The sequence below is a fragment of the Lemur catta genome, chromosome 13 (assembly GCF_020740605.2).
Source record: "Lemur catta isolate mLemCat1 chromosome 13, mLemCat1.pri, whole genome shotgun sequence".
NCBI lineage: Eukaryota > Metazoa > Chordata > Mammalia > Primates > Lemuridae > Lemur > Lemur catta.
The window spans coordinates 82,163,743-82,175,601 of NC_059140.1; the positions used below are offsets into that span (position 1 = coordinate 82,163,743).

At 50.4% G+C, this 11,859-nt stretch overlaps 1 protein-coding gene across 2 annotated transcripts; it reads right to left on the reverse strand.

The window, feature by feature from the left end:
* Positions 1–5,627: 5,627 nt before the first annotated feature.
* On the reverse strand, positions 5,628–7,522 carry MRPL55 (mitochondrial ribosomal protein L55). Of its 2 annotated transcripts, none has more exons than XM_045567042.1 (4): positions 7,401–7,522; positions 6,793–6,877; positions 6,253–6,454; positions 5,628–5,854 (listed from the first exon to the last, which is right to left on the reverse strand). In XM_045567042.1, the coding sequence occupies exons 2-4, from the start codon at positions 6,816–6,818 to the stop codon at positions 5,696–5,698; spliced, it is 387 nt and encodes a 128-aa protein (XP_045422998.1). In that variant the 5' UTR covers positions 6,819–6,877; positions 7,401–7,522; the 3' UTR covers positions 5,628–5,695. The 2 variants fall into 2 exon arrangements, with proteins under 2 accessions (XP_045422998.1, XP_045422999.1); XM_045567043.1 differs by having other exon boundaries at positions 6,793–6,880.
* Positions 7,523–11,859: the final 4,337 nt, after the last annotated feature.

The window sequence follows — 11,859 nt, forward strand, 5'->3', positions numbered from 1 at the left end:
ACGAGGGCTGGGATCCCTGTTGCCCGCAGAGAGTGACATAAATAAAACCCCAGGCCTCCTGCCGGCCGAACGGAGTCGCCCTTGACCAAGGGGACCGCAGAAACACCTTAAAACTGAGTTCCCGGCCACGGAGCGAACGGCATCGGACACGCCTTGTTGTACCCTCTTCCTTTGAGAGTTTAAATGCAACAGCTGACCAGCATTGATGTTAAAACAAAAATCATAAGACTGACAAGACAGACTCTGTGACGATAGATACTAAATTATTAACAAGAAGGCCGTGCAGGGCAAAGGTTAAAGCACCTGCAGCCCAATTTGTTTAACAAATGGCTTGAGTCGCTACGTTGTGGCTTGTCTGTTTAGCAAACTTTCTTAACACACTCTGGGCCTTAGACAAAGCTTTATTTCTTTAACCAATCACAAATTAAAAAATCTCTGAACCCGCCTATAACCTGTAAGCCCCCGCTTTGAGATGCCCTGCCTTTTGGGGCCAAACCAATGTACAGCTTCTATGTATTGATTTATGATTTTACTCTCAATTCCGCTCTCCCTGAAACGTGCGAAACCAAACTATAACCCAATCACCTCAGAACCACTTGTGCAAGGCTTCTTGGAGGTGGCTCCCCCGGCTGAGGTCTCAGACACTGGCTCAAAATAAACCTCTTTAAATTATTTTACAGAGTTTGCGAGTTTTTTCTGTTAACAGACTGAACACAGTAGTAGGCTATAGTGAGAGCCCACAGAGTCACTAGAGCGAACCCCCGGATCCGTCACTCCCTTTGCCGAGTAGCAGAACGCGGTCCGAAAGCAGAATGAAGCCCGCGCGCCTGCGCCCTGCGTTCGGTGCCTGCCCCGTTTCCGGGGGGATGCAGTGCAGCGCTTGCTGTCCTACAGGCGTCCCTTAGCCACTGTGGCTGTACTGACAAGTATGGAAAACAAACAGGATGGCATTTTGCTCTGATGGGGCGATGTGGAGAGTCTGGAATAATTAAGAAGCTGTTCGAAGATGCACTGTCATTTGGCACTCTGAATCACTGGTTGTCACTGGCAGCTGATGATGCCACATCGGGAGTCATACAAGTTAATGCACTTAATGATTTGCGCAGTTTCTCTGTCTTATCCAGAACATTCGGATAATACAGCAGCTTTCAGTGTGCTCATGGACCCGGGATCGCTCCACTCAGCAGCCTCCGCTCCCATCCCTGCTGCAATAAACTTAATGTGTCCCCCCAATACTCACATGTAGAAATCCTCCCCCCCCAAGGTGATGGTGTTTGGAGGTGGGGCCGTTGAAAAGTGACTAGGTCACAAGGGTGGAGCCTCACAAATGGGATTGGTTACTGGCTTTATATTAACAAAAGGGATCTTGATTTGGGACCTTGTAGGCCCCCCCCCCCCAGTCCCATCTCCCGCTTTCTTTCTGTGTCCTTGCAGAGAAACAAAGAGTTCTTTGTCCACCCTGTGACACGCCTGCCCAGCTGCGTGTTTCCCCTGCTGGCTCTGAATGTTCCCAGGTGCTGACAAAGGTGCCAGGTTGTTGCCCCAAACACTGAAAGAATCTGGCCTCAGCCCTGAGCCAAATTTCCTTAAGGTTCCTACACTGACCCCCTTGCTGAGGACACAGCTGAGTAGAACTTTCTCTCTGGCTGTCTGCATGACAATGCACTCCAGCCCTCTGTATGCAACCTCCCCTAGTAAATGCTTGGGACCAGGATGGGGAAACTTTTCATGTTGAAAGGCTGCATTAATTTAGCTATAATGAAATAAGGCCACATTTAAGAAAGTTCAATTAGATATACTTAAAAATATACATCATTTTGTAAAAACCTAACCACTATGTACTTAATAATTTCAAAAAGTAAAACTATTTGTTAATATTAAAGTTAACCTTTTCATGACTTTGTTGTGTCTGCTTTTTGTTGGAAAAGCATTTGAATATTTGGTTGCAGCACGGAGGTCCCCAGTTTCAGCTGATCCTTTAGGTGGGTGCCAGTCATTTGTGACATTAAGGGCATCTTGATTTGGTTTAGGTAGCAGAATGTAGATTCGCGGCAATAAGTGGCTGAAAAGCAAGAACGCATTTTTGGGGCATGTTGCCAAAGGCATGGGTATTCTACTGCATTTTTCCACATTTCAGTTAGATCTTTAGTAGCATCAAATGATGACTTTAAAATGTCATCTACTGGCCAGGCATGGTGACTCACGTCTGTAATCCTAGTACTCTGCGAGGCCAAGGCTGGAGGATCACTTGAGGTCAGGAGTTCGAGACTAGCCTGAGCAAAAGCGAGACTCTATCTCTAATAAAAATAGAAAAATTACCTGGGCAACTAAAAATAGAAAACAACTCAGCCTGGTGTGGTGGTGTGTCACTGTAGTCCCAGCTACTAGGGAGGCTGAAGCAGGAGGAACCCTTGAGCCTAGGGGTTTGAGGTTGCTGTGAGCTTGGCTGACACCACAGCACTCTAGCTAGCCCGGGCAACAGAACAAGACTTTGTCTCAAAAAATTCAAATCATTTTGATTTGACATGCAGCACAGAAATGCTGCATTCCTATAGAAATATTCTTTCAATAATTCACATTGCTGATTCTGTTCTTCATAAAATTTAACTATCTGTTCTCACAGACAAAAAATTTGGCTAATACCTGCCCCTGTGATAGCCAACACACTTTAGAATAATACAGTAAATCCACACTGAATACCTCATTGTTCAACTTTAGCATGTTATGAAACAAGAGGATACTGTGTTGCATTTGCAGGAATATAGTTAACAATACTTATAACTTGTTGCAAAGTGCCACTTAAAATAGTAGCTTTAGCATAGAGATTTTGCTGATGCAGGATACAATGAAAAGAAATGAGAGCATCTGAATCTGTTAATACTTTTTTTATCTGTGCAATAAGCCCTTCATGTTTTCCTGTCATGAAGGTGCACTGTCTGTACATACACTCACTAAATTTACCAAATTCAGTCTAACTTCACATTTTTCTTTCTTTTTTTTTTTTTTTTGAGACACAGTCTCGCTCTGTCGCCCGGGCTAGAGTGAGTGCCGTGGCGTCAGCCTAGCTCACAGCAACCTCAAACTCCTTGGCTTGAGCAATCCTACTACCTCAGCCTCTCGAGTAGCTGGGACTACAGGCATGTGCCACCATGCCCGGCCAATTTTTTCTATATATATATATATATTTTTTTTCTTTTTTTTTAGTTGGCCAGATAATTTCTTTCTATTTTTAGTAGAGACGGGGTCTCTTGCTCAGGCTGGTCTCGAACTCCTGACCTTGAGCGATCCACCTGCCTCGGCCTCCCAGAGTGCTAGGATTACAGGCATGAGCCACCATGCCCGGCCTAACTTCACATTTTTCTTGAAAGTTGTTGAAGATATCTATTTCCTGTGTTGTTTGCAAGAGTGCCAAGGCAAGTAACTCTTCATAGCAAAGAAAAGTCTTCTGCTATGACCTGAATGAATTGTAAAACCTGCATCAAGTCAGTAGTATAAGTTGATTCATCCAAAGCGACTGCATACTACATATTTTCATTTTGAAATAGTGCATGAAGTTGTTAAGTTTAAGGCTAATTCACACTGCCAATCGGTTATGGTTCTCCTTGAAAGAGGCAGTTGTTTGTACTTTGAAACGTCATCAGGATCTAAGCATCCTACGACTTCGACAATGCATTCTCTCACAATTACTACATCACTGAATGGCTGCCCTTTTTCCCTGAGAATACGAGCTACTTTAAAACTTATTTCAGTGGCGTTATTTCCAGGTCTTATTGCTGCTTGAAAGAACTGTCTTTGCTTTCGCTTTTCATCTTTTAATTTCTGCAAAACAACCTTTCGCGCCTCTCCCTCTAATTTAAAAATATCTGTGGTCCTTATGAGTGTTATAATGTTGATAAGCATTGGATTTCTTTACTGTTGATACTGCCATAGCACAAAGCAAGCGAATCACCTTATCTTTAGCAGAAACAAGATAATACTGCAATTCCCAGTCTTCATTAAAAAATCTGTTTTCTTCCTTCAGCGTTGTCCCGGTCTTCTTTGACATGATGGGCTGTTAGGCAGACAGAATTAAAAAATACTGCGGAGCTGTGCAACTACTCACAAATTCCACTTCAAACAGAAACACAGTGCATCACTGTGAACAGCTGGTAACAGACTGGCGTACTCGACCCCATAAACTCTCGCCAGCCAGCCTCATGTGCAGTAGTGGTGCCAGTCAGCCCGGGGAGTTTAGAAGTACATCATGAGGGCAGCGGCCTTCAGTTTAGCCCTTACAGTTTACTAATATTCTAATTGTGCCAGTCAATCAGGATTATCTCATTGAAACTTATTCTTTGGTATTTTAAATAATTCATTTTAAAAATAAAAGTATAAAAGATGAACAAAAATGTATTGATAAAAATAGGATTTGTTCTGTAACATTTGATTCAGTCGAAAGGCTGCACTTAAGGACCTGGAAGGCCACATGTGGGCTTAAGGCTACCTTAAGTTTCCCCACCCCTGGTCTAGACCGATCACCCTGGCGTTCAGGGATTCTGTCTTTGGAATCCCAGCTGGCCCCATATTGGGATGGTTTGGGGCATCCCCTGTGGGAACTCCCTCACCCATTTACTCAACGAATACCAACCCTGTGCCTTCCCACGGAGGGACCAGGATGAGCCATGAGCATTTGTCCAGGTTCAGGAAGACACATCCCATGTCCCATGGGGGACAGGTGCATGGTGCACACAGTCCAGAGGGAGGCTGGCAGGAAGCGAGGAAGCAGTGGTCCCCGGGCAATCTTGTGGGCCACAGGAGGTGCAGAGGATGACCAGGTGACTCACAAGGGTGTAGGGCAGTCTCCCAGGGGCCACAGCCTCCAGCCAGGCCAGAGTGGACTTGGGCCAGGTGGGCAAGGCAGGGCTGATGCATCTGACCACCGACTGGATGTCAGTTGTGGCCAAGAGGATATAGAGTGGGCTGGGGGCCGGGTGGATGTGGGGCAGCAGTCCAGGACGTTCTGAGGCTCTGGCCCCAGCAGTGTGACGACATAGTGCCCACCTATCCACAGAAGGAGCAGGCTGGTGGGGAAGAGCAGGTCAGTTTTGACCCTGTTAGTACAATGAGCCATTGAGGGGTCACAGGGTGGAAGCTGCATGGCCTGGGGGCCCAGGGCAGAGGGGTTGGGTAGGGGTCAGTGTGGACTGCGGCCCCGGGAGGGCGGAGGTCAGGGAGGCTTCATGTGGGAAGCTTGCAGGGCAGAGTGGGCTGCCCACATCCCTGGGCAAGGGCAGAAAGCGCACGGCACCACAATGAGGTCGGATGCTGCGGAGTCACAGGAGTCGGGGACAACCAGGGCTGGCCGCTCCCCTGGGGGCCCTCAGAGGGGCGGGATCTTCCTCCCTGGGGCAGCCTGGGGACCGACTGCTCAGGGCTGCTCGCCTGAGGATGGTATCTGGGTCCTAATCACTGCTTCAAGGGCCGCTGTGCTGTCAGGAAATCAGTAACCTGGTGTTCCTGAGGCTGGGAAGTCTCACAGGTTTGACCTAAGCCAATCCTGAAGCCTGTGTGTATCTGAGCTGGTGTTTTTCAGGGAGGCAAGCTGCAAACCAAGATGTAAGACACAGACACACATTTGAAGCACGGCCTTCCAGAAAGTGTGATTTAACAAAGATGCCTCCGGTCCTAGCAAGTCCCCAAGACAACCCAGCCACGGTCACTTCTTGGTCCTGGTCCAGAACCGCCGGTAGCGCTCCACGTCAAAGTCATCGCTGGGCTCCTGCCCGTACTCCTTCCTAGGATGGAGCTGAGCCTCTCGCTTCCGTAGCCTGGCCCGGCGTTCCTCAGGGGACAGGGTGTCCAGGTCTATGGGCATCTGCAGGGTAAGCCAAACGCATCCACGTGGCTTGGGGCCGAGAACTACTGAGTCACCGCTCTGGGTCTTCCTCCAGACTGTGTCTCCTGCCCTACGCTAGCTTAATTTTTACATATTCTGTTGGTTTTTCTCTCCTTTCAGAGCTTTTATTCTTTAATAGAAAATTTTTTTTCTGCTCATTTCCCCCAGATTTGATATATCATTAAAAACAAAAAACTCGGCAATTTTATCTGAGATTGGAGCTTAGAATGGGTTCTGGGCCTCAACTCTCCTCCTCTCCTCCTTACAACCTAGTCCCTCCCCCTCAGCCACCTGCCATCCCAAGCCGTCTGGCCGCCCTCCCAGCCACCACGGCCTTGGCCTCCAGCCAGGCATTAGGGAGCGCCTGGAAGGCTTACCGCCAGCATGCGCCGTGGCTCCCTGTAGCGGATGTGGACGGTGGAGCCATCCTGCTTGACCAGGAGCACTGGGTAGAGGCGCGCATAGGCCTGGCGGCGCACGCGAGTGAACGAGGCCCTGCTGCTGTCGGCCCACCAGGAGGACGTGTGCAGGCGACCGGGCGCGGGGCCAGCTGCCTTTAAGGCATTCTGCCTCAGCAGGCTGCGGACAAACACGCACACGCTGGTCAGTGGATGGTTCTGGGGCAGAGATGGGTCACGGCCAGGCCTCAGGAGACACTAACAGAGTCGGTGATCCATGCCAGGGGCAGGATCAGCCCGGGGATCCCTGAGGAGCCACAGGCATGGTTGGAGCAGCTCTGGCCCCAGAGCCAGGAAGAGGCTAGTAGAGGTCAACAAGGGCACAGTTTCCCAGCACTGAGGACAGAGGGCAACAGCCAGGACCAGGCAGGGTTAGAACAGCCCTCTCCTGATGATGAGAAGAGGGTTCCCTGAGGTGGCCCCTTGACAATCCCAAGGGGCCTGCAAGTACATGCTTACCCAAGTAGGCTGCCCACGGCTGCCATTCCTCCTCAGAGCCCCGGTGGCACGTGGACGTGGTCAGTCACAGGCCCTCGTGCGCGACCTGCTAGGCAAAGAAAGAGGAGATCTTTTATAAAGGAAGGTTTCTCCACCTATTTCGTCCTCACCAAATCCCAGCCTGGAATGCAGCCGCAGACCCCAGTGCATCTCCAACACGCACGAATCCGAATCACCGGGTCATTTTCCGGCCTCTCCCAGTAACCCTCCGGCCTTCTCAGATTAGAATCGCCTGGGGAGGGTTCTCCAAAAACATGGCGGGGCCCTGCTCGCAGAGATTCTTAGTCTGTGGCAGGGCCTGGGCCGCCCATTCTGGTGGGTCCCCGAGTCAGGGAAGCAGGTCTGGACGCAGCGCAGCGTGAACGGTAGAGCTTGGCTCGCACTCACACGAGTTTTCACAAGAAGCCAGTGAGGGGAGGACCGCCACACCTGCGCACGGAAGGAGAACGGCGGCCCAGGGCGGCTCGGCTACGCCCCCGCCTCCGTCCAGGGCCCCGGGACAGGTGGACCCGCGTCCCCTTCCCCGCCTCCCGCCCCCGGGACGGCTCCCGCTCGCACGAGACGCCAACCTGCTGCCGCCACTGCAGCTGCGCACGAGCCCGAGGACCGGCAGTCCGGGACGGGGCCACGCAGGGCGTCACGATCCCATCAGGCGACCGTGGCGCTCGCGTCCCACAGCCCATACGTCAGCCGTCGGCGCTGCGTCGCGCGGCCGTGACGCAGACCCTGGGCGGGGCCAGACCGCAGTGGGCGGGGCCTCTGCGGCTAGGAGGTATGACCCCCCCCCACTGGGGCGCGGCAGTGGGGTGTAAGCCTGAGGGGCGGGGCCTCTGCGGCTAGGAGGTATGACCCCCCCCACTAGGGCGCGGCAGTGGGGTGTAAGCCTGAGGGGCGGGGCCAGGCCGCAGTGGGCGGGGCCTCTGCGGCTAGGAGGTATGAGCCCCCCCCAACTAGGGCGCGGCGGGGCGGGCACGGCAGTGGCACCCTGGGGGGCGGGGCCAGGCCTGGTGGGCGGGCCAGGGCGGAGCTGTGTCGCACTGGGACCGAGGCGGGCCCGGCGCAACGGCGACCTCAGTCCCTGCTGGGCGGGCCAGGGAGGGGCGGGAGGGGGCTGAGGGGAGACCCGGGAACCGGCAGGGATCGAGGGAGGACCCGGTGGCGCCGGGGTTGGGGGAGGACACAGGGAGGCCCCGGGAGGCTGGGGGGTTGGGGGAGGCAGAGGGAGGACCTGGGGGGGCCGAGGGAAGACCAGCCGGGAGGTTTGCGGGAGTTAACGATAACAAACTGGAGTCATTTATGTCACAACCTAACCTAAATGGTACGGGGAAGGTCTCAGAAAAGCGAGTCTCCCTAGCACCTTGGAAACAGAGCTGATCCCAGGAATTCCCCCCAGGCCTGCAGCGGTTCAGATAGGACACTTGGGGCGGGACAGGCCTCTCCCCCAGCTCGCTAAGGCCAGCTGTGCCAGGAGAATCTGAGATCAGTGCCACTTTTTCTTTCTTTTTTGTTTTTCTTTTTTTATTTTAAATAAATTGAGACGGGGTCTCGCTCTTGCTCAGGCTGGTCTCGAACTCCTGAGCTCAAATGACCCTCCCGCCTCGGCCTCCCAGAGTGCTGGGATTACAGGTGTGAGCCACCGCGCCCGGCCATTGCCACTTTTTCTTGTGCAAGTAGATATCGGGATGAAATCAGACCCAGACAAAATAGGGCGGGGAAGGCAGGATGGAGAGGAGGCTCCTGGTTACTCCTGTGAGGTAAGGACTTTGTAAGGAGTTTCTAAAAGCCCCACAAAAAGCCCTTTTGTATCCTTCTCATCACCAGACATGCTTGTAGGACTGCAGTAATTTAGATAACACGCTCTCAATGAACACTTGCCCAGCACTGGCATCTCCACCTATGAACTGACGACCACGCTGGCTTTGAGCCCCTGGAATCAATGCACTCCGTTTCTATGCACCTTTCTTAGAAACAGACTTCTCCCCACACACCAAGCAATCAGTTTTGCAGCGGACATCAGCTGGATGTGCTCTAATTCAGTTCAGTCTTGACACTGCTTACCTGAATGCCAGTCTGAAGTGGTTTACTTGTGCTTTTGACCAACTGGTTATAAATCAGGTGCCCCATGACCCTTCCTTGGGTTTAATTAACTTGCTAGGGCAGCTCACAGAATGCAGAGAAACACTTATGCTTCCTGGCTTATCATAAAGGATATCACAAAGGATACAGATGAAGAGATGTATAGGGCAGCGTGTAGGGGATGGGGCACAGAGCTCCCATGTCCTCCAGGAACCTCCACCTGTTCAGCTATCTGGAAGCTCTCCAAACCCTGTCCTTTTCGGTTTTTATGGAGGCTTAATTACATAGGCATGATTGATTAAATTGTCAACAGAAAAGAAGCAAAACTGTAAAATAATTTAAAGAGATTTATTCTGAGCCAAATTTGAGGACCATGCCCAAAGCAACACCCAAGGAGCCTTGAGCAAGTGGACTCGCTGTGGCTGGGTTACCGTTTGGTTTTATACAGTTCAGGGAGATAGGAATTACAGGTAAAGTCATCAGTCAATACATGGAAGGCATACAGTGGTTTGGCCCAAAAAAGTGGGACATCTCAAAGCATGTAAGTCCATGCACATGCTTTGAGATGTTATAGGTGGATTTAAAGACTCTTTGACTTGTAATTGGTTAAATAAATGAAACTTTGTCTAAAGGCTTGGAATGTTTTAAGTTCAGGAAGTCTGTTAATCAGAGACAAGCCACCAGACATATTTCCAGACTCTGATTTGTTATGTGAATTGAGGACCTGCAGGTTTGTCTTGCACAGCCTTAGGCCTATGAGTTACAAAGGCTGTCTGCAAGAAGGGAGAGGGGCATGATGAGGCATGTCTGACATCCCCTCTAATGGCCAGCAACTCAGTTTTAGGGTATCCCCTTGGCCAAGAGGGGGTCCATTCAGTCAGCCAGTGGAGGGGAACCTTAAGATTTTATTTTAGTTCACAAAATCAACTCAACCTCCAGCCCTTCTCCCCTCCCCCAAGGGTGGGGATGGGATGAAAGTCCCAACCCTCTAATGCTGCCTTGGTCTTTCCAGTGACCAGCCCCATCCAACAGCAACTTAGGGGCTGCAAGCCACCCTACAACTTGTTATCATACAAACAGATGACACTTTTGAGATTCCAAGTGTAACAGAGGGAATGGAATATTTTCTTTCCTTCTCCTCAAACCACTTGTTCTTGTTGTTCTGATGCAGCCTCAAGGATAAGTGCCGAGCTTTCCGTAACTCAAGGGTTTGAAGAGTGGCATGCTAGGTAAGGGTGGGTGTAGGGACCAGGAGAAAACTGCCTGTTCCACCCTCTGAAGGTTCGCTGAAAATCAACTGACAAAAGGCAGATTAACAGTGAAACCACCTCTCAGATTGATAAAGGGGTGCAAGGCAAAAACTGTGGTGAGGGGCTAGCTAAAAATAAGGCACAGGCCTAGTTAAAAATAATGATAAAAATTACCTACTGTCCTGTTGGCTTCTCCATAAATTGTCACTCTGGAGCCACATAGCTGGTGGCCATAAAGATTCTTCACTTTCTCCATAGATAACATCACCTTTTTGAAACCTAGGGGTGGTTTCTGAGATATCTTCCAGGTCCCATGTTCCAGTGGAACTGCCCACCCACCCAGACCAGCGGCCCATAATGAGGAACTGAATCAACTGGTCTTGTGACCCCACCCAAGAACCTGGTCAGCAAAGAAGACAATTTCTACACTCCTATGGTTCTGCCCAAATCCAGCCAATTAGCAGACTCAAGGGGAGGCGAATCTGAGAAATTCCTCCCATCTCCCCTCTTAGCACTATTTGGAATTAAAAACTCTCTATGGTAAACCCTGTTGTCTCAGTGTTTTGCTTCTTTTTGGGCAGGGGGCAAATGAACCTGGTTGGGCAGCAACAATAGGAGAAATGGTGCTGGGCCCATTGGCTCACACCTGCAATACCAGCACTCTGGGAGGCCAAGGTGGGAGGATTGAGGATCGCTTGAGGTCAGGAGTTTGAGACCAGCCTAAGCAATAGCAAGACCCCATCTCTGCAAAAAAAAAAAAAAAAAAAAAAATAGAAAACTTAGCCAGGTGTGATGATACACACCTGTAGTTCCAGCTACCTGGGAGGCTGAGGCAGGATTGCTTGAGCCCAGGAATTGGAGGTTGCAGTGAGCTATGATGACACCACTGCACTCTAGTCCAGGTGAAAGAGCAAGACCTGTCTGAAAAAAGAAAGAAAAGAAAAGAAAGAAAAAAGAAAGAAAGAAAGAAAAAGAAAGAAAGGAAGGAAGGAAGGAAAGAAAGAAAAAGAAAGAAAGAAAGAAAGAAAGAAAGAAAGAAAGAAAGAAAGAAAGAGAGAGAAAGAAAGAAAGAAAGAAAGAAAGAAAGAAAGAAAGAAAGAAAGAAAGAAAGAAAGAAAGAAAGAAAGAAAGAAAGAAAGAAAGAAAGAAGGAAAGAAAGGAAAGAAAGAAAGAAGAAAAGAAAAACCCACATGGAATTGAGAATCATGTACACCCCACATTTAGTAAAGGGGCCCGTCAGCCCATACCACAGAGGATACCAATAAAAAGAAAATTACCAAAATCCCCAATTGCCAGCTGCAACAGCACTCATTAGCTTCTTCTCCAAAGCTTGTACCTGGACTTCCAAATTTTCTTCTGTCACTTGTATTTCTCTTACCTGGGCTTCTCCTCACAGGGTATCTGCTTGTTGCTCACAGAGGGCTATAAGGAAGAGCCAGCCCACCCGACTGGCCGCCGCCACTCCTTAGGCTGCAACGACTCTTGCAAAGCCCGCAAGGCCTTTTCCAAGGCGGCAGGCATACACTCCACCTGCTCCCACTCCGTGGCGGGGGCCCACGACATGAGGACCGCTGCCACTGGGTACCAAAAGGTCGCGGGAGGCCACATATCCTCCCCTGCTGGGGCAGAAGGGACACTTACCCTAGTCGAATCCTGCTGACTCCACCAAATGTGTGGCGGGAGTCCCCCGGCCAGTAGCGTA